At 35.2% G+C, this 17,940-nt stretch overlaps 3 protein-coding genes across 4 annotated transcripts; 2 read left to right on the forward strand and 1 right to left on the reverse strand.

Moving 5' to 3' along the window:
* Positions 1–582: 582 nt before the first annotated feature.
* LOC111447243 (probable glycosyltransferase 4) lies at positions 583–960 on the forward strand. The gene has a single exon (XM_023086287.1). The coding sequence runs from the start codon at positions 583–585 to the stop codon at positions 958–960; it is 378 nt and encodes a 125-aa protein (XP_022942055.1).
* A 486-nt stretch (positions 961–1,446) lies between these two features.
* Positions 1,447–7,489, reverse strand: LOC111447552 (protein WVD2-like 7). Of its 2 annotated transcripts, XM_023086782.1 has the most exons (10): positions 7,118–7,488; positions 6,904–6,982; positions 5,567–6,229; positions 5,143–5,355; positions 4,955–4,998; positions 4,822–4,853; positions 3,603–3,654; positions 3,423–3,510; positions 3,053–3,160; positions 1,447–2,087 (listed from the first exon to the last, which is right to left on the reverse strand). In XM_023086782.1, the coding sequence occupies exons 2-10, from the start codon at positions 6,943–6,945 to the stop codon at positions 1,680–1,682; spliced, it is 1,650 nt and encodes a 549-aa protein (XP_022942550.1). In that variant the 5' UTR covers positions 6,946–6,982; positions 7,118–7,488; the 3' UTR covers positions 1,447–1,679. The 2 variants fall into 2 exon arrangements, with proteins under 2 accessions (XP_022942550.1, XP_022942551.1); XM_023086783.1 differs by lacking the exon at positions 4,822–4,853 and having other exon boundaries at positions 3,603–3,683; positions 7,118–7,489.
* A 4,125-nt stretch (positions 7,490–11,614) lies between these two features.
* On the forward strand, positions 11,615–17,659 carry LOC111447065. The gene is made up of 12 exons (XM_023086042.1): positions 11,615–11,782; positions 11,885–11,995; positions 12,186–12,309; positions 12,386–12,519; positions 12,624–12,768; positions 13,315–13,493; positions 14,247–14,487; positions 15,064–15,150; positions 15,298–15,443; positions 15,642–15,749; positions 15,875–15,963; positions 16,675–17,659. The coding sequence occupies exons 1-12, from the start codon at positions 11,714–11,716 to the stop codon at positions 17,147–17,149; spliced, it is 1,908 nt and encodes a 635-aa protein (XP_022941810.1). The 5' UTR covers positions 11,615–11,713; the 3' UTR covers positions 17,150–17,659.
* Positions 17,660–17,940: the final 281 nt, after the last annotated feature.

A 17,940-nucleotide genomic window follows, 5' to 3' on the forward strand; every position in this document is an offset into this window, starting at 1 on the left:
ATCCTATTTTCATCCAAATTAACTAGGGAGAGACACAAAAATAAATAAATACAGTTAATATATTGAAAATTAAAAGCATCTTAAAATATAAAATAAAATAAAAACTATATCGCCATGTTAATTAGTTTAATTACTTTATATAAAATATAGTGTATTATTGGTTCCACTATTTAGATATTATTTAAAGTAATTATTTCAAGTGATACTTCCACGCATAAAAAAAAATTATTTTATAGATGTGCAAAACATTTTTGTTTTTAATAAATGGTTTATTTTAACGTAATTTAATTAAGACATGTATGATTCATTTTCTAAGTTATAGCTTATAACTGAATCAACTTTTAGATTCTGAAAGATCGAACAGAATTTGATTTGTTTCTACTGAGAAATAAAAGAATATAATCAATAGAGCGAGTGAAGGAATACCGAACCATATCGCCTTTAGCGCTAAAAATAGAAAGCCACCAACATCCACTACTTCCCTTCACCTTCCAAACAACCTTTCTTCAACTTCAAGTCTCTTGCTGCTTCAAACTGTCCATTTATTCTCCAAACTTTTAGTCTTCAAATATTAATTTGAATATGTGCATCCAAACGAGGCCTCGTTATGCTCTGTTCATCCTCAGCTTCTTCTTCTTCTTTCTTTCAACCAATGTAGTACTCACCCATGGCTTCCTCTCTTCCAAGAAGCTTGATGAATCCACCGGCGGGGACGATCCCAGCGTCAAGTGTACACCCTGCACCCATAATCCGCCACCCCCACCACCCCCACCGAAGAAACCGTCACCGGCCTACTGCCCTCCTCCACCGCCTCCTCCGTCGTCTTTCATTTACATACTCGGCCCCCCCGGAAACTTGTATCCCATTGACCGGGACTTCGCCGGTGCTGATCGAAGGAGGGTAGCCGTGGAGTTGTCGGCGGTTGCTCTCTTTGGATTGATTGGTTTTCTTGGAGTTTGAATGAGGTGATATAGACAGTAACCTGGAAGCTTTAACCTTCGAATTTTCTCATTTGAACTCTGATTTTTTTTTTTTTTTTTTGATCTTGTTGAAAAAAAGTCCAATAAATTTATAGAAATTTGGATTATGTCATAATTGATATTTTTATGGTCTCATTTCGAAATTTTTATATAATTTTGTAGGTTCAATTCGGTTTCTGGTTCCATAAGCTTTCAAATTTGGTTCAAAATTGGTCCTTATATATTCATAAGGGACTCCAAATCTCCTTTTTGGTTGATTGGTGGCCTCACATTTTGAACAAGTTTGGGCTGATCTCTGTCATTAAATGAGATTGATGTGTGGCTTCTTTAAGCTCTATCAAAGTTGTTAATTAAAGATAAAGCTAAAATAGACAAAAACACATGGCCATTTTTAATGGTCATGTTTTCGTGGACTCTAATTGGACTATCCTTAGAAAAACAAAGTATTCTTGACAGATGAGGGGACTGAAATGAATCCCTGGTTACCTAAGACATAATTTAGCAATTATCGATATAAAGTCTTTCAAAATAGAGAAAATTTAGTCACAATTTGTTGCTTATTCCTGCCGAACCTTAACATACATGACTTCTAAATTACAGTACACCATAACAGCAATGAAAACAATTATGGCACTATAGAACATGGACAATTTATTCTGATGATTCCTACTACCTGGAAGGGAACGAAACGCGTACCATTCATGATGTAACACCAACAGCAAATCGTCCCATTCCGGAGCCAGAAACAGCCTTAGTGTCCCTTGGTCTCCCCATCAAGTTCATGCTTCTCCGCACCCCGACTTTCTGCCTCCCCTCAATTCCTTGTTTGGACATCGTCTTATAATTCTCTGAAACTATGGATTTCTGCACATTGGGTTCTTTCCCCTTTGCTTGGTCTTTCCTTAACTCTTGGTTAGCTGATGGACTTGAAGAATTAACACTTGCTTCATCATGCATGGCTACATGGCAGTTCCTGTTCTTTGAAGTATTATTTGGTGCTTCACTTGCAGAGGAATCGATGTCTTTTCCTAACTGCGAATGCGAGGAGGACGCCACAGCTGTGGACTTTCTTAAAGTGTTTCTTGCTTTCGTGCCACTAAACACAGCCTGAAATGTGCCATAAACCAAAACAAAGTAAATTCTAGTGCTTAAAGAAAAAAAAGGGTGTTAACCAACCTATACAAGAGTATTTAGCCCGTTCATTTGTTAGACAAAAGTACTACTTTTCTTCATAGTTGTTTTCCTCATTTTTTAAAGATATAAAATGCTGCCTAGAACTTGGGTAAAAGGAACATTTAATTGTTCTGTTTAATTAATAACTTCAATTGTTCTGTTTTCTTTATTAGTTACTAGGCTTCTATAGCAAATATAGCATGAACTTAGAGACATTCTAGCAAATTCAACTCTACTCCTGACTACAGTGAAACGAATAGATGGTAAAATATTTGTGAAGGTTGTTTCCAAATAACTAGAATGCATGCACTGTGCCAGAAAGGAATTATACATCTTCTTCACTTACGTGCAAAGAACTTGACATAAATTTAGAACTCGTTAGATCACTATCTTGTTTTTGGTTTTCTATTTTTGTAGAGGATGTTTGTTTCTTCACAATCTTTTGGTAAACTTATCACCTTCTTTAAAAACACACCTTTGCATGCTAAGCCAAATTTCAAAATCAAAATCAAATTTCAAGGTATAATGAGTAGCGTTTATAAGCCTAATTTTCAAAAACAAATAACAAAACAAAATAGTTATCAAACGAGTAAAATGACGTTTAGATACATTCCAGAGTGCTCTTGCCAAAGTTGTCTCATATATTTGAAGTCTTCCTATATTTAGCTACACCAGGACACAGGTAACTACAGGCAATCCATAAGAAAACCAATTCAATATTGACTGTCAAGTTAACAACCTACAATATGCACCCGGAATAGCCAGTTTTTAGAGATTGCAACTATATTTATTTTGGAGTTTTATTATTAGTTCGAGGCTGGAATTAAAAAATATGTACAGCAGAAAAAGAAATCTAAAATTTTCAGTCGAGAATATATGGAAAAATGATGCACGTTTACCTTCTTCCCATCTGACTCTGGTCGAATTGCACCATAAGAAGAGGGTATTGGTTTTGATCTGATGTCAAGGTTCTTCTGTAATTTCTTAATTTCAGAGTCTGCCTTACCCTGAGACAACAGCAGACAACCAATTTCATTATGCTTTTCAAATAAGAATACTAAAATTGCCATTTTTTTTGGCATAGGTAATGTCATGCAGCTCTCTTTCTCTCTACTATTAAAGGTAGTAATATGGAAAGATGCTGATTTAATCTTTTTTACCCATGTTTCTTACTTGACTCTCAAATCTATCGGCTACATAGTAGTATGTCATTTATATTCTTTTGTCTAGGATTATGTATTGCTCTATAATAACAGAGATCACGCTTGCCTGTTTTCTCCTTTCTGCGAAGTCTTTGCTTCTAAAGTTGGAAGCTGAAGCGCTTTTCCCAGTGTCGGAGTTGACAGTCCGATTTTGCCTACATTCATATAAACTAATAATACGTGAGAAATCTTGACATCGATATAAAAGCCAAGAAGAAGAGAATATCTCGAGATAGGGCAGTGAAACCTGGTGGTTGTCCTTAAATATGATCTAGACTCAACCTTCAATGGAGAAGAATGTTGTGAATGTTTGCTTAATCCACCACACCTAAATGGTGTGAAAGTTATCTTATTTATAATCAAATAAATTACAAGGATATGGAAATAGTAATAAATGAAAATAACAATAAATGGAAAGATACCTATAGTAATAAGGCAAATGTTAGATATTTGCCTTATAATAAAATATCAAATATAATATATATGGTAAACTATAATTTATTACTAAATATCCTTAACACCCCACCGCAAGCTAAGCGTCGGATTTAAACGAACGTGAAGCTTGAATCTGAAAAATTCAAAGAGGTTGAAAAACACTTTTCGTGAAGATGTTAACAACCTGGTTCAGAGGAGGCGTAGAGAAACACTTTCTTGGCCATCGAAAACTGCAGAGAGATCGCCGCTCAGCGGCAAATGCTACCTTGGCTTCGGTGAGAATATGTCTAACCCCAAGAAGTAGAAGGGGAAACCTAGAGCAAGGGCCAAAGACAATGTTGAAGCCGGAAGAGTCGCCACATTGGGCGAATGAGCCAATTTTGGCGAGAAGGGCGGCGGCAACTTGGTTGGCGAAGATGCCAGTGCGGCGCCCAGATTCCAAAGGTAAATCTCTGCAGAAGGTCGATGGGGTTATTGAGATTCTGTATATTTTCGAAGAGGGATGCTGATGAAGATCCTAAGATTAGGGTTTTTGTGAAGGATGAATGATGAAGGGAAAAATTGGGAAGAAAATGAAAGAGGCTATGTTTGGAAAAGGTGAGGTTGTATGTACAGAGTATGGCGAAGGATGATTTGGAGGTCAAAAAGGTGGAGCCGAAGAATAATCAATCGACTCTGCATGTGACAGCCATGACGACTGCCCCTGCAACATCAAAGACAACAGTGGTGGTGGAGAAGAACAGTAGAAGATTTCAAAAGCCATTGAAAAGAAAAGATCTAGGTTGCTAAACCAAAATGGCTCTGATAGCATGTGAATGTTTGCTGAATCCACCACACTTAAATGGTGTGAAAGTTATCTTATTTATAATCAAATAAATTACAAGGATATGGAAATAGTAATAAATGGAAATAACAATAAATGGAAAGATACTATAGTAATAAGGCAAATGTTAGATATTTGCCTTATAATAAAATATCAAATATAATATATATGGTAAACTATAATTTATTACTAAATATCCTTAACAAATGTGATACTCCAGAAGTTTGTACCTCATTACATCTGAAGGAAATCAGTTCACGGTCTCAACTCATCAAACATGCTAAACTTTAAAAAAATATTATATAAAAAAAACTACCAAAAAAAGGAACCAGTATGCATACCTTCTACTCTCAAGAATGGTTCTTCCCTTGATAACTTTAGAATCCTAGAAAAATTTAAATTAAGAAAAAAAACAGATTGACAATATTAAATTGAGACTTCGGTGAATTCAAGAAATATTTGTTTCACATTATAAATATAATGGCACTAGTCAGAATTCCAAGTTGAATATAATAAAGCCACAAATTACCTCAACTTTGGGGGTTCTACGGACAGCTTTTGTACGTGAAATGGCAGATTTTGATGGATGAGCTTCTGTGCAAGTTGTATGTGAAGGCTCTCCTTTGCTTTTACCGGATGCCTTTTCAGGAGATTTGAGAACATCACCCGAAACATTTCTTCGACTCTGACAAATGTTAGCCTGAGATCTGGAGGAGGCCTTTGTTTCCCTTCTCGTTATCATCTATGTTTAAGGGATTGCCGAGCAGAGGAGTAAGTAACAAAAGAATCGAAATTATGCTGAAGGATTTGGATAGCAGAATTGGTGCTTTCCTAACTAGAAAAATGGGCTTACAAGATGCAACATGATTGAATCAGAATGTAATTGGTTAATGAATTGAAAGATAACAAAGAAGAGAGGAACAAATGTTGAAAAGATTAGATAAGAACTGCACCTTCGGAGTGAGAGTTCGCTGACTTCCTGAGCAGCTTTTGGCACCTTTCTTCACTAGCTCAATTTTGGGGAGTGCCTCCATGGCTTCAGACGGCGTATTCTCGCTCATTCCAAGACTGTTGGCATCTTCCTTTATTTCAACCTCTGGTTCACCACTTACAACCGTTGAGAACGTGTTCTCCCCACTGTCATCTTGCTCATTTATTTCAGCATGAACGCCATTGCAATCACCATATGTTGAACCATCAACACCGCTGAAAGAATTTTCACATTTAGGATTAGGAGATGAAATTCCATGTCTTGGCATTTCTTCAAATTCCATCACCACATGGTCCCCATGGTTTTGTGAACTGACAGAGCTATCATCAAAATGGCCATCGTGATTCTCCATGTTTATAATCTCAATGTCTGCCTCTTGATTCACTTGCTCTGATACATCACTGTCAATAGTATGGGACTCTGCTGAATTCTGACCAAGCAACCCTCCCTTTTTCTTGAAATGAGCCTCAAAGTAAGCCTTTTTCTCATTGACAGAACCCGGTTTGGAGAATTTCTCTACCTCTTCTAGGTAACGATTATGAGAGAATGATGACCTCCTTTCCCAAGATAAGGATTCTTTTTCAAACCTTCCAAATGATATAGAGTCCGAGATTACAGATTCAACCTGATCAATTCCAAACAACTGGACATTAGAAAGGAATCACCGAGCCCTGAAAAAACTGGAGAAAATATGGCATCCAACTCTTGCTGATCATACCCCAAAATTATACAGATCATATCTTAGCAGCTGAAAGGTCCCGCCCATAGCGGAGTTTCGTAATTAACTTCAGATTTCTGAACTTCATTGTTAATGCATTATAAGTTCTTAACTACCATATCATCTGCCTATCCAGCACAAAACGTTCGTTTATCGAAGTTCTCTTAATAAGTGCTCCGTAACAGTTAATTGCAACAACAATCAAATTCTACAGATTGGAGGATGAGGTAAGAAAATCAGTATACCATATCAGAAAAACTGAGCCTCTAACTACTAAGAGTGAATGATGCACTAATTTCTTAGAATTCAACCAAACAGAACGTGCTCCCGTTCTTTCGAGGAGAGATTGACGAAAACAGCATAGAACAAGAGAAATCTAATAACTAACTGTTAACGATGGACAAAGCAACAGGACATTCTATCTCCACAGCAAGTATTAGTGCGCATGTATTCAGTAAATAATAAAATTTCGCAATTAGGTTGAGAAATGAAACTCTTAATTCGACATCAAATTTTCAAATCATTCACAAAAAAACGATGAAGTACCACACGGAAAGGGGAAAAAAAAGCGAAAGCAGTACCTGAAAATTAAAGGTAAACGGCTGTTCGATATCTCCAGCCATGACTAGCTCAATCAAGCATCAGAAACCACTAAAACAACTGCTCGAACAAACAACAGAAGAAAAGTTAAAACAATCACAAGAGGAAGAAAGAAAAAAAAAAAAAAAACGAAGAAAAAGCCTCGAAAAATCCAGTACAGATTTTGCTACAGATTTGGATCATGAACAAACTTACCTTATCAAGCCACAAAACCGAAACAATCACATTCGCATTCACATTCACAGCAACATATCTTTAGAACATGACACGCAGAGGCTGCAAGTCTGGATTAGATGGCAACGACTATGCTCCTCTCGAAATCTCCCAAGTACGAAACAGTCTGAATGACAGAAATGAAATTCAGAGATATCACTTACTTGCAAGTAGCTGATGGAATCTCGAAGCAAGCGTGTTACGAGCGAAAGCACAAATCTCACAAATCTCACAAATCTCTCTCTCTCTCTTTCAGAGGCAGAGTTCACTGTGTTCTTAAATGTCGCTTTTTGATCTTTGTTCTTGAAGTCCGTAAACGGAACAATTGGCTCTTTCTTATTTTATTTTATTTTTATCTTCTTCGGATCTGAGGTTCCTTAAATATTTATTTTTTCGGGAATGGCCACCATGCTTACTCTCAATTTTAAATTATAAACTTTTTGTTACTAAATATATAGTTATTTAAATAAAATTATTCTTATTTAAAAAATTAATTATATCATTTTTTAAAAATAAATAAATACAAAAACATGAAAACTCGCTCATATAGCCTCAAAATTAGATTTAGATTCTTTTTATTAAAAAATAAATTAGTTCGTATATACTATGAAATTTGGATTCCTCGCTATAAAAAGAAATTTTAAATTTAAATTATTATTATAAGGTGGAATATTAAATTTGAAATTTAACCTTTTTTTTTTTTAATTTTATTTTCTTTGGATCTGAGGTTGGTTAAATATGTGTTTCTTTTTCCGGGAAAAAAGGCAATATGGTAGAAAAAATAGTAAAAATATATTAATTAATTAATAGGAAGTTGATTTGATTAATCCAAGGGTTCGGCCTGAAGCGAAGAATAACATGTGCACCTGCCTTTTTGGTTCTTGTCTTTATATTGATATCTGCTTAAGTGGGATTGCCAAACTCATAATTTCCGACACTTGGATCCCCCTTACGACGCCGTTTCAACTTTCTAATTTTCTTTTTTTTGGATTAAACTTAAATTTACCCTTTCATTTTTTTTTTCGTATTATTCTCTTCAAAAAAAAATTTGATTAATTTTTCTCAAATAATTTAGATTAGACATAATTATATGCAATTTAAAACGTATTAGCTTATAATAATTTATAAATTAATTATTGATATCAATGACTATAGACCTAAAATTCATAGGATCGAACCACAGGAAAAAATGCACTTTATTGCTACAATCAGTGTACCAAGTAACTTTTATTTTATGTAAGTCTTTCTCGTTTATCTTATATTTATGATAATTTTCATTCGAACGTGGTATCGGCTTATTCATGTATCATTCTTTTATTTAGGTGCGTAAACAACGTCTTCATATATCCTTTCGTTACCTAAAATATCAATGATATGATTTAGTACATCAATACGAGAATTGATGTATGGTATATTTTGTAGATTATTATAAATATATATATACCTTTAAAATTTTAAAAAGTAAATTAGTGAGAAGCCAACACAATAATAGCAACTTTGGCTAGCGATAATTGAATTGTATTAGCGATAAGACTATCAACCGATGGGGTCTATTACTAATTGGCTTATCTAATACACACGTTATTAATTCAAATATTAAACATGGCTATTGTGTTGAAGTAAATACTCAAAATTATTTATAATAAAAAAAAAAAGGTTATATTTTAAAATTATTTATTATAATTATCCTAAAATTATTGATTAAGTGATACGAATGGGCCATTGGAGACTTTGGTGAAAAGTTATTATTATTTATTAATTATCATTATTATGGGGAACTGAAGCTATGATGATTCAAGAATTTTACTGGGAAGCTGTGAATGCATGAATCTGTCGTAATAAAAGACAAGAACAAAAAGGACAAGAAATTAATCATCCATCGTCCCCCACGTGCCCCGTCCGTGCCTCCATCCCGCCTTTCTCTCATATTTGGCGGGCCCTCCCGCCATAATTATTTTCTCAATTAACGTTACATTTAATTAAACTCATTTTAACTATTAAATATCTTTCTTAAATTATATAAAAACTATTTGTGAATTCTTTAAATTAATATTTAAAAATATAAAGGCTAGATTTTTTATTTACCCTTAATAAAATTTGAAACTTTATGATATTGAGTGTGTAGCTCGATGTAGATGTTGGGGTCCTCGAGTAAGTGCTACTTAAATGAATCGTCTATATAGTTTGAGTATATTTATTGCGATGGTCGCTCAAATTAATATTGTAACTTAATTTTCTTTTTCTTCCACCTACAATCAAAGCTTTGGATTCCAATCATAAATTTCCGACGTCTACTCTATTATTGATCAAATGGGCTAGCTTCTTATTTAGTTTTGTTAGAACCTCTAATTCAATGAGTGACGATGAATGATTGTCATAGTCCAACCTCACCGCTAGCAAATATTGTTTTTTTTAGGCTTTTCATTATGAGTTTCCCTCCAAAATTTTAAAACGCAATTTTATAAAGAAAGTTTCGTTTCCGAGATAATTTGGTTAAAAAAGAAAACTCGAAATGAGCAAAAGGGACTTCCCAACATCTCTTGCTTGCCAAAACTTCCCCCTTGGCTCATTTTTGTGTCATCCTTTTTATGGGATGAGGAAGAAGGCCTTCAAATTGGGAGCCCACCCATGTGGCTATGCATGGCTTGGTGGTATACATGTATATTAGGAGTCTAGTGGTCTCCCCACATTCATACCATATTTGTGGTGAAATTACCAATTTAGACATAGACATCTTAACCAAAAGTAGAAATTTCGAGATGTCTGACTAGTCAAGTCAATCATATTTAAGTTGATTTAGTTTAGTCCGATTGTCGTGACTTTACAACTTTTTTTTTTTTAGTTCCATAAAAGGTTTAGGGATTCGAGAAGTTTTAATGAACCAACTAGTTGAGTTAGATTTAAGTTAGTTATTTATCCCGAACTTCAACTAAATTATCTAACTCAAATTGAATGCTTATGTGGAGGAGGAATTCATTAGTACTCTCACATGATTTCATTAATCAAGTTGTCTAGATGGAAGACTAATCAACCTGCAATAACTCGTGAAAAGTTGTTAACTTGTTCAATCAATCATAAATTTGGATTGGATAGGGATTGACTATAACGATCTATGCTTAGGATTTTGATTAAAAATTAGTATTTGAATTCGGCATCTGAAGGCTCGATATATCCCTTTGACATGGTCACGTTACCTCTCTTAATAAATTTAAAACGGGCAGATTTAATTTGATTTTTTTGTTTTTAAAAATTAAGATTATAAATATTCTTTTGAATCATAACTTTCGGTTAATGTTTAATTTTTTTTTTATCAATTTTGAAAAATAAAAGAAAAATTAGAATACAATAAATTTTAATTAAATGAAATGAAATGGATGAAAAATTGATTAGTAACTTTTGCAATAACTAATTTTTCATTTGTGGGCTTGAGTTTATAACCATTAAATTCAATAAATAAATATATTTTAATATTTGTGGCAGTGGCATAGGAACGTGGCCAGTTTCGTGTCCATGCGATTGGTTCTGGCTCAATGGTCGATGTAGTTCCACGTGTCACAAAATCAGCTGTAGTTAGATGACTTAATCCATTTTACTATTAACACTTAATTTCATTTAAAATAAAAAAGTTAAAAAAAAAAGAAGAAAAAATGAAGTTAAAAAAAATACCCTTTTTTTAATATGAAAAACATAAAATATAATAAAAATAATCTAAAAAAACAAAACTTTCAAAAAATATTTTTTTAGTGATAATGGAACTGTAACGTCCCAGATCCACCGCTAGCAAATATTGTTCGTGTCCTCTTTGGGTTTTAAAATGGGTCTGCTATGGGAAGGTTTCCACACCCTTATAAATGGTGGTTTGTTATCCTCCCCAACCAATGTGGGACATCACAATCCACCCCCCTTCGGGACCCAACATCCTCACTGGCACTCTTTCCTTCCTCCAACCGATGTGGGACTGCCCCCAAATCCACCTTCTTTGGGGCCAGCGTCCTTACTGGCACACCGTCTTATGTCTACTCCCCTTTCGGGGAACAGTGGGAAGGCTGGCACATCGGTGTCTACCCCCCTTCCTAGGAACAATGAGAAGGCTGGCATATCGATGTCTACCCCCCTTCGAGGAACAGTGAGAAGGTTGGCACATCATCTAATGTCTGGCTCTGATATCATTTGTAACGGCCTAAATCCACCGCTAGGAGATATTGTCTTCTTTGGACTTTTCCTCAAAGCTTTAAAACGCGTCTGCTAGGGGAAGGTTTCCACACCCTTGTAAATTAAATAGTGGTTTGTTCTCCTCCGCACCGAGAGACATTAGACAAACTTTTGTATAATTTAACAATTACAAAATTTGAGTCTCAAAATTATTTTAAAATTTAAAAACAAAATTTACAAAATTATTAATCTCTACCAATATTGCTCACATGTATAAAGTCCAATGGGCCTAGAGCAGGTTAAGAAACAGAGCGCCAGGACCGGGTACAGAATCGTTCTCGTTTAAGCTTGTCTCTGTACTGAACAATTTTCGCGCCAAATCAGTGGCAACTGTAAGCAAAGTGAAAACGAATTCGCGAGCCTGAAATGGCGCTGCTGTGTTTTCTGCTAGATTTGAGAACCTTGCCTCCTCCCATCCTCAGCGGCTTAACGGATGTAAGGACAATTTGGATTCAAATTTGTATAAGCTTTCATTTTCGTTCTATCTCCGACTGACGAATCTCACGATTGTGTATTGTGTTCATCTGTTTCTGTTAGTCCTTGTTGCAGCTTGCCAATCTTTATGCTATATCATCATCGTCATCGGCTGGTAGGATCGGATTGTGCTACGTCTTGAAGAATGCGTCCTCTGGTCCTGATGATGCTCTTGTATGGATATGCAAAAACTTTCACTCACGCTCACACACAGATATAGGCAGGCGCTATTAGATCAGAGGCGTTTGAAATTTTTGTTCCTGATAGATTTCGTTAGTTTACTCTTTTCTGAATTGTTTGGCTAACCGAATTTGAAGTTGAAATTGCTCGTTTGTGGTTGTGTATCCATTACTGAATTAAACAGTTGGAGGTTGCTTACACTCCTAATAGAATTTTTAGTCTCCGTGACTTCCACCGTGCTGTAGAGAATTTGCCAACCGATGGCTTTATTCCCCAAATTAATGACTACGAAACCGTCTATTGTCGCGGTATCTCCCGTAATAACTACTTTACTGGCATTTCTGTTGAATATTTATTGAATTGAATTTGGCTGCTACCTGATAGATGTGAAATTGTCGGCTGTTTTAAGTGATCAAGTTCTATACTCATGGGGAGGGGGAAATGTAAAGAGGAAAGTGATTGTACTAAGCGCATATGCACACTACGATTTGGATTCCCACCTGGAAAAGACACTTATGGTTGGCCATTTATTTAGCTGAACTGCTAAGATTTTGGTTCATCTTCAATTTGGATGATAAGTCTAAGGGCTTTTTCTTTTGGATTGTGTTTTTATTTTCCTCAGGAGGCGGCTAATATGCGTGTTTCAGTTGAGTTTGTCATCTTTAAGCAAAAATCGAGCCATCTCAATTTCATTGAAGAGGATGCTAACGGGCTAATTAGACGCATTTCTGACATTGATGGCTGCTTTCTTGAATTATACCTTCCAGGTAGACGTAGAACAATGGTTTACTCTCCTACTCATATTTTGTGAAAAGAAAGTTCTGAGAACTTATGAGATTTCCCAACTCTGTGGGCGTTGAGTACTGTGGTGATCTATCACGTGCTTACTTTTAACTCGTAAGAAACAACAATTCCACAAATTCTTAATAGTTGATGCTTATCTTGTTCATTTACAATGGAAAATTTTCAACCTTTTCTGATCCAATGTAAAAAATGGAAGTCGTTGCATCTTGATAATGGGGAAGATTGTATAAAGGATATTACTCCATTGAACATTGGGGGTGGCTAATGCATATCAGCATCAGTCCTCTTGGTCTATAAGTTGGTCTTCATTAAGAAATCATTCTTCCTCAATTGTCTATCGGTCTGTTTAACCATAATTGTTTACTATAGTTCTGGATTCATTTTTTCACCTCTTTAGGTACCTTCACACCACAAACTGCAATCTTCTAAATTTTCCTATACGTAGTTCATCGTAGTTATCTATTGGCAGTGGATTGAGCTAATGTTTAAAATATTTTACAAATTTGCAGATGTCAGAGTATTTCAAAGCCTTGTGAGACAATGGTTGCACGACCTCAAGGATGATATGAAAGAACCATTAATAGCTTGCTTTGATTTCAAAGGAAACCTCATTTATTCCACGAACCAGATAACCTGCAACTTGTATATGACTGTCACGCAGATGATTGATGGGTTTCTCCCTTGTCAGGTATATTCTTTCAATCAGATTATTGATTATTTGTTTAAATTTTCCTGTCACGCAACCTAATAGTAGAGTAACCACTTCTGCACATTCTGATGGGAAAATAAATTTGGATCAAAAAACACATTTGACCATGATAATTCCATTGAACTAATGATTTTATTTCATCGAGGTTCTTTCAAATTTGGGACAATCTAGTCTCCGAAACTTAGTATGTAATTGTGAAAGTGAGCCATGTTACATCACAGGCAAGGATGAGTAGACACTTCAAATTAGTTCCGGAGAGGGTTTAAAATAAAAGAGTGGTATTTTCTCATATTTGCTGACAAGCTCACTCAATTTCTTCAATAGAGAAGTAAATGGCTAACCGAGCTCATTAGTTTGTCAGAGCATTCATGGATTTATTTCCATTTTTGCCTAGCAGCAGAGTTCTCAAGAGGGTAGGATTCAAGTACCTCGAAATATTTGGTTTATCTTGTAGTTCTTTACCTTTCGTATTTGAATGTCATTTTAGTTCTGTCAGGATGCTGAAATTTCTAATGAAAAGAAATAGCTTGAAATTGAACCATTTTTATTTGGAAATGTTGCCAACTAAAATGGTATAATCATGTCCATATCTGGGAGTTCAATTATAGACTTCATATCCTCCTAAGTAGGACTAGAGAAAAGTATCAAGTATCAAATTGAATGCTTTGGTAGCTTTATTCTGCATTCTTAGGCCGTGGGCAAGAATTTTAACTGTTACTGAAAATGTTGTAGACATGCAGATGTCATGGTATGCCATTAGAAGTCTACAGAAAAAAAGAGATGAAGGAATCTTCCTGTGCAATCAGCGGGGATTTTCTGGAAACCTCTGACGTAATGAAAAACACAACGAAAGTTGGGGAGAAATCAATCCTGTTTCTGCCGTCGTCTCAGTGTCTTACCAAGTCTCAACCAAATTCTTCACAAATTAAATTTGACATCATACAACGAACCAACTTGGGAACCTTATGCGAAAGTAAGTTGGTTCTGAAGCTCTGTCAATTTCCCTCCCATTTGCCTTCTATATTGACATGTTTACTGTCTGGGAATTTTCCCTGAAATATCAGGGAATGTATGCTGAATTTAGTATGTCTGATACTTTCCTGTTCTGGTGCTCCACTACCCAAGTCGTACGTGGAAAAATCCTGAGCTCAATTACTACTCGTCTTTCTCTGCTGACTGCTCACGTTTGCTTCGTACATCTATGCTCTTCCAAAATAATTTTTCAAACCAAAGTTAGACCCTGTTACCTATAACCATTATGCAAAGTATCATTAATAATTGTTATCTTACCTACTTTTATTTTTATAATAATAAAAACCCTACTCTCGTTTCCCTTGAGTTGACTTTCAGGTTATGGGCTTATGACTTTTCTGACTAACCCAGATCATGACATAAATCATAAAATATCATATGTTAATGATTACTCGTACACTAAAGGCTGGTGGTCATCTTTGATTTTCTTCCCAACCTTTAATTTCTGTCATCAAGAAGTAGTAGTCAACAAACGCTTTATGGAATCACTTTTCTAAGTTTTGACAGTTTGATGTAGGTGTTATTATGGGAGCCTCCTATGTTGTGGTTCCATCATCAGAATCTTCTTCAGCAGGAAACGATGAGTTTGAGTTGAACGCTTTAGGTGCATAGGACAACCTCCATTTAATTTTTTCAATGTGCTTTTCCTTATATACTTTATATAACGTCCCCTTATCATCCCTTTGCCTCTGGCTTCAGATGACACTGATATATATATTATTACTTCTTTATTCCTTTATTTATTTGGTAGCTTTTCGAGGACTTTGTGGTGCTCTCCACTCACTAGATCAGGGTTTGGTTTGCCTATCAAATTGGAATATGGAGACCTTAAATGAATCTACTTTCCCTTGCTATTATATTCTACAGCCATCACAAAATGGATCAATGTTTCTTAGGGTAATAATCGAATCTCTCTTTTGACATATGGAGCGTTTACTGTTCTTTATATAATGATTACTGTCTTCACCAATGATTTTATGTTTTATCATTTTGATTTAGAATCTATTCCTTTTGATCAACTAACAAGAGTGCAAAACACAATTTGGTTAAGCTTTCTTGTCAATTCATCTCTGAATTATTAAGGGAAAATTGCAGCGTCTTGCTGGCTCTGAGGAAGTTCTCTATGTACCAGACATCAAGACTTTGATTACGGCTCATGTTTGCCACGAGATCGAAAGCTCCATTCTTGTCTCGTTGGAGAAGGTTGAATTTGTCTAAACATTTTTAGGTGCATTATTATACAATCTGAGAAATATGCAAGATGCAATTATGGTATTCTCTCAAATTATTTCTTCGTGGGGATTAAAAGTACCTTCTTTCATCTTTAGGTTGAACTAAAAGACTACAATCCGTTGATGCATGAAAGAGGCCTCCACCAAAAGTTGAACGTTCTTGTGAAAGAAAGTTTGGAGTTCAGGTAGTAATCCTCTCCTCCCTCGTGTATATTATAGCTCTTTTACATTAGCCAAGGTGGTAATGGATTTTTTAATTACATTCTAATTTTTCTTTTTTCAAAATTAAACTAATGAAGACTATTTGGAACACAGTTTTCTTTATTTAGTTTTCCACTCGTTAGAAGTAGTTTTTGAAATTGTTGTCAAAGGTTGAAAACGTAAACATTATTTCTTTTAGTTTCCAAAATTTGGAAAAGATTTCAAAAGGGTTTTGGAATTAAATTACAAAACTAGAAACAAATTCTGAATATAATACCCTCGCTGGCTCTACTTTTTGGACTGGCGATGCAGCATTGAAACAAAGCTGTCAGAGTCAAACGAAATCTAATCCATCTTGGTTTTCTGATCAAAGAACGTTTGAGCTTCTCGGACTTCGATTATTCTCCTCTCTGAAATCTAATTAATGTCAAATAATTTCCTAGAGACAAAGATAACGTACAACACTGTAGCTTTCAATAATATGTGTCACATTTCTGTGCCACGTCCCACATTTCAAGGCAATTTGTCGGGTTTTCTTATCAAACTTGATACGCCATCACATTTCAGAAACAATAATGTATTGACCACATTCTGTATCTCCCAATTGCGTAGCCCTTAATTTACTTCTTGAAATTTTTGTTATAATGATGAGTAGTAGAGCTGAAAAATAGATTTTTCTTGGTGTTATATGCCAGGTCATTAACTCCTAGGTCAGAAGAGGGAACCTACGGCAATGAATCAAACGGCCCAGATTATTTGAAAGGAATTGTGAACTCTGTAAAAGACGTTGAAATTGTAACCGCAATGGACTGCATAGAAGCTGGAGTTGCTGAAACTTGGGAGCAGCTAGTTACCCATGAATTCCCTGAAACATGTCCAGTTTATGTCTCCAAAGACAAGCTGGATCGATTTTCTCTCTCGCCACCCGATGGCAACAAACAATTGGCTGTGAAAACGTCAAGGATTTTAGAGAGACTTGAGATACCAAGACAGAGAACTAAGGCTACATCTCCTAATACCATCAGCATTGACTTGGTTGATCCAAATAGTCCAACGAAGAAGCCACCAATCCCATTGGTGCCAGTTCTGGCCCGAGACCAAGGCTTCACAGGTACTCAAACTCAACTAATGAAACCAAATTTCAACAAACTCAAAAGAAAACGTACATGACCACCCCTACCCCCAAAATACTTTTATTTTTTATTTTTTATGGAGAGTGTCTTAGAGTTATCTGATGTTGACCACTATTAAATCTTTCACAAGTAAGAAAGAGGAACGCAGAAAGGACGTGAAAAAAGGGAGATTCTTTCTTTTTTTTTAATACTTACCTACTCACTAGACACTAGTGAGTGAATATCTCTTAGTGACCACCTATATATATATTTTACAACTAGAATAGTGGAATAGAGAAAGAGTGAAAGAGTTCTATTAATTTTTTTAGAAAATAAATAGTTCTAAATTTTTAGTAGGATAGGTACTAACTTGTGAGAATAGATTTCAAATTCCTAGTAGTAGTTAATTGAAGTATTGCCTTTGATGGGTGTATATATGTGTTATTTCTTTTTACTAGTTTGGATAGGATGGATAGGGCTGAGTGCTTGACTGAAATATGATTAATGTGCATGTTCTACTCAAATCATAATGGAAACCAGAGTCGGTATTTGTTGAGGTTTCGTGCAAGATTCAGGTTATAATAATGACTTTCATAACTTCCTGATAAATGTTGTGGCTGAAAGTGGAAGTAAATTGTCATTTTTAATTACTATTTAATATAGATAGTGCTATTTAGGACAAATAACCTTGCCTTGCTATTCCGCAAGCATGCTCTTTCTCCCTCTTCTGGGATTAAATTGCAAGTCTGTTAAATTACAAGTTTGTTCAATAGATTTTTATGGACTGTCTTTCAAAGTTGTGTCCATTTATTTTATTGTGTTTTTTTTTTTTTTTTTTTTATGTCTAGC

Source organism: Cucurbita moschata, unplaced genomic scaffold (assembly GCF_002738365.1).
Source record: "Cucurbita moschata cultivar Rifu unplaced genomic scaffold, Cmos_1.0 Cmo_Scf00009, whole genome shotgun sequence".
Taxonomy (NCBI): domain Eukaryota; kingdom Viridiplantae; phylum Streptophyta; class Magnoliopsida; order Cucurbitales; family Cucurbitaceae; genus Cucurbita; species Cucurbita moschata.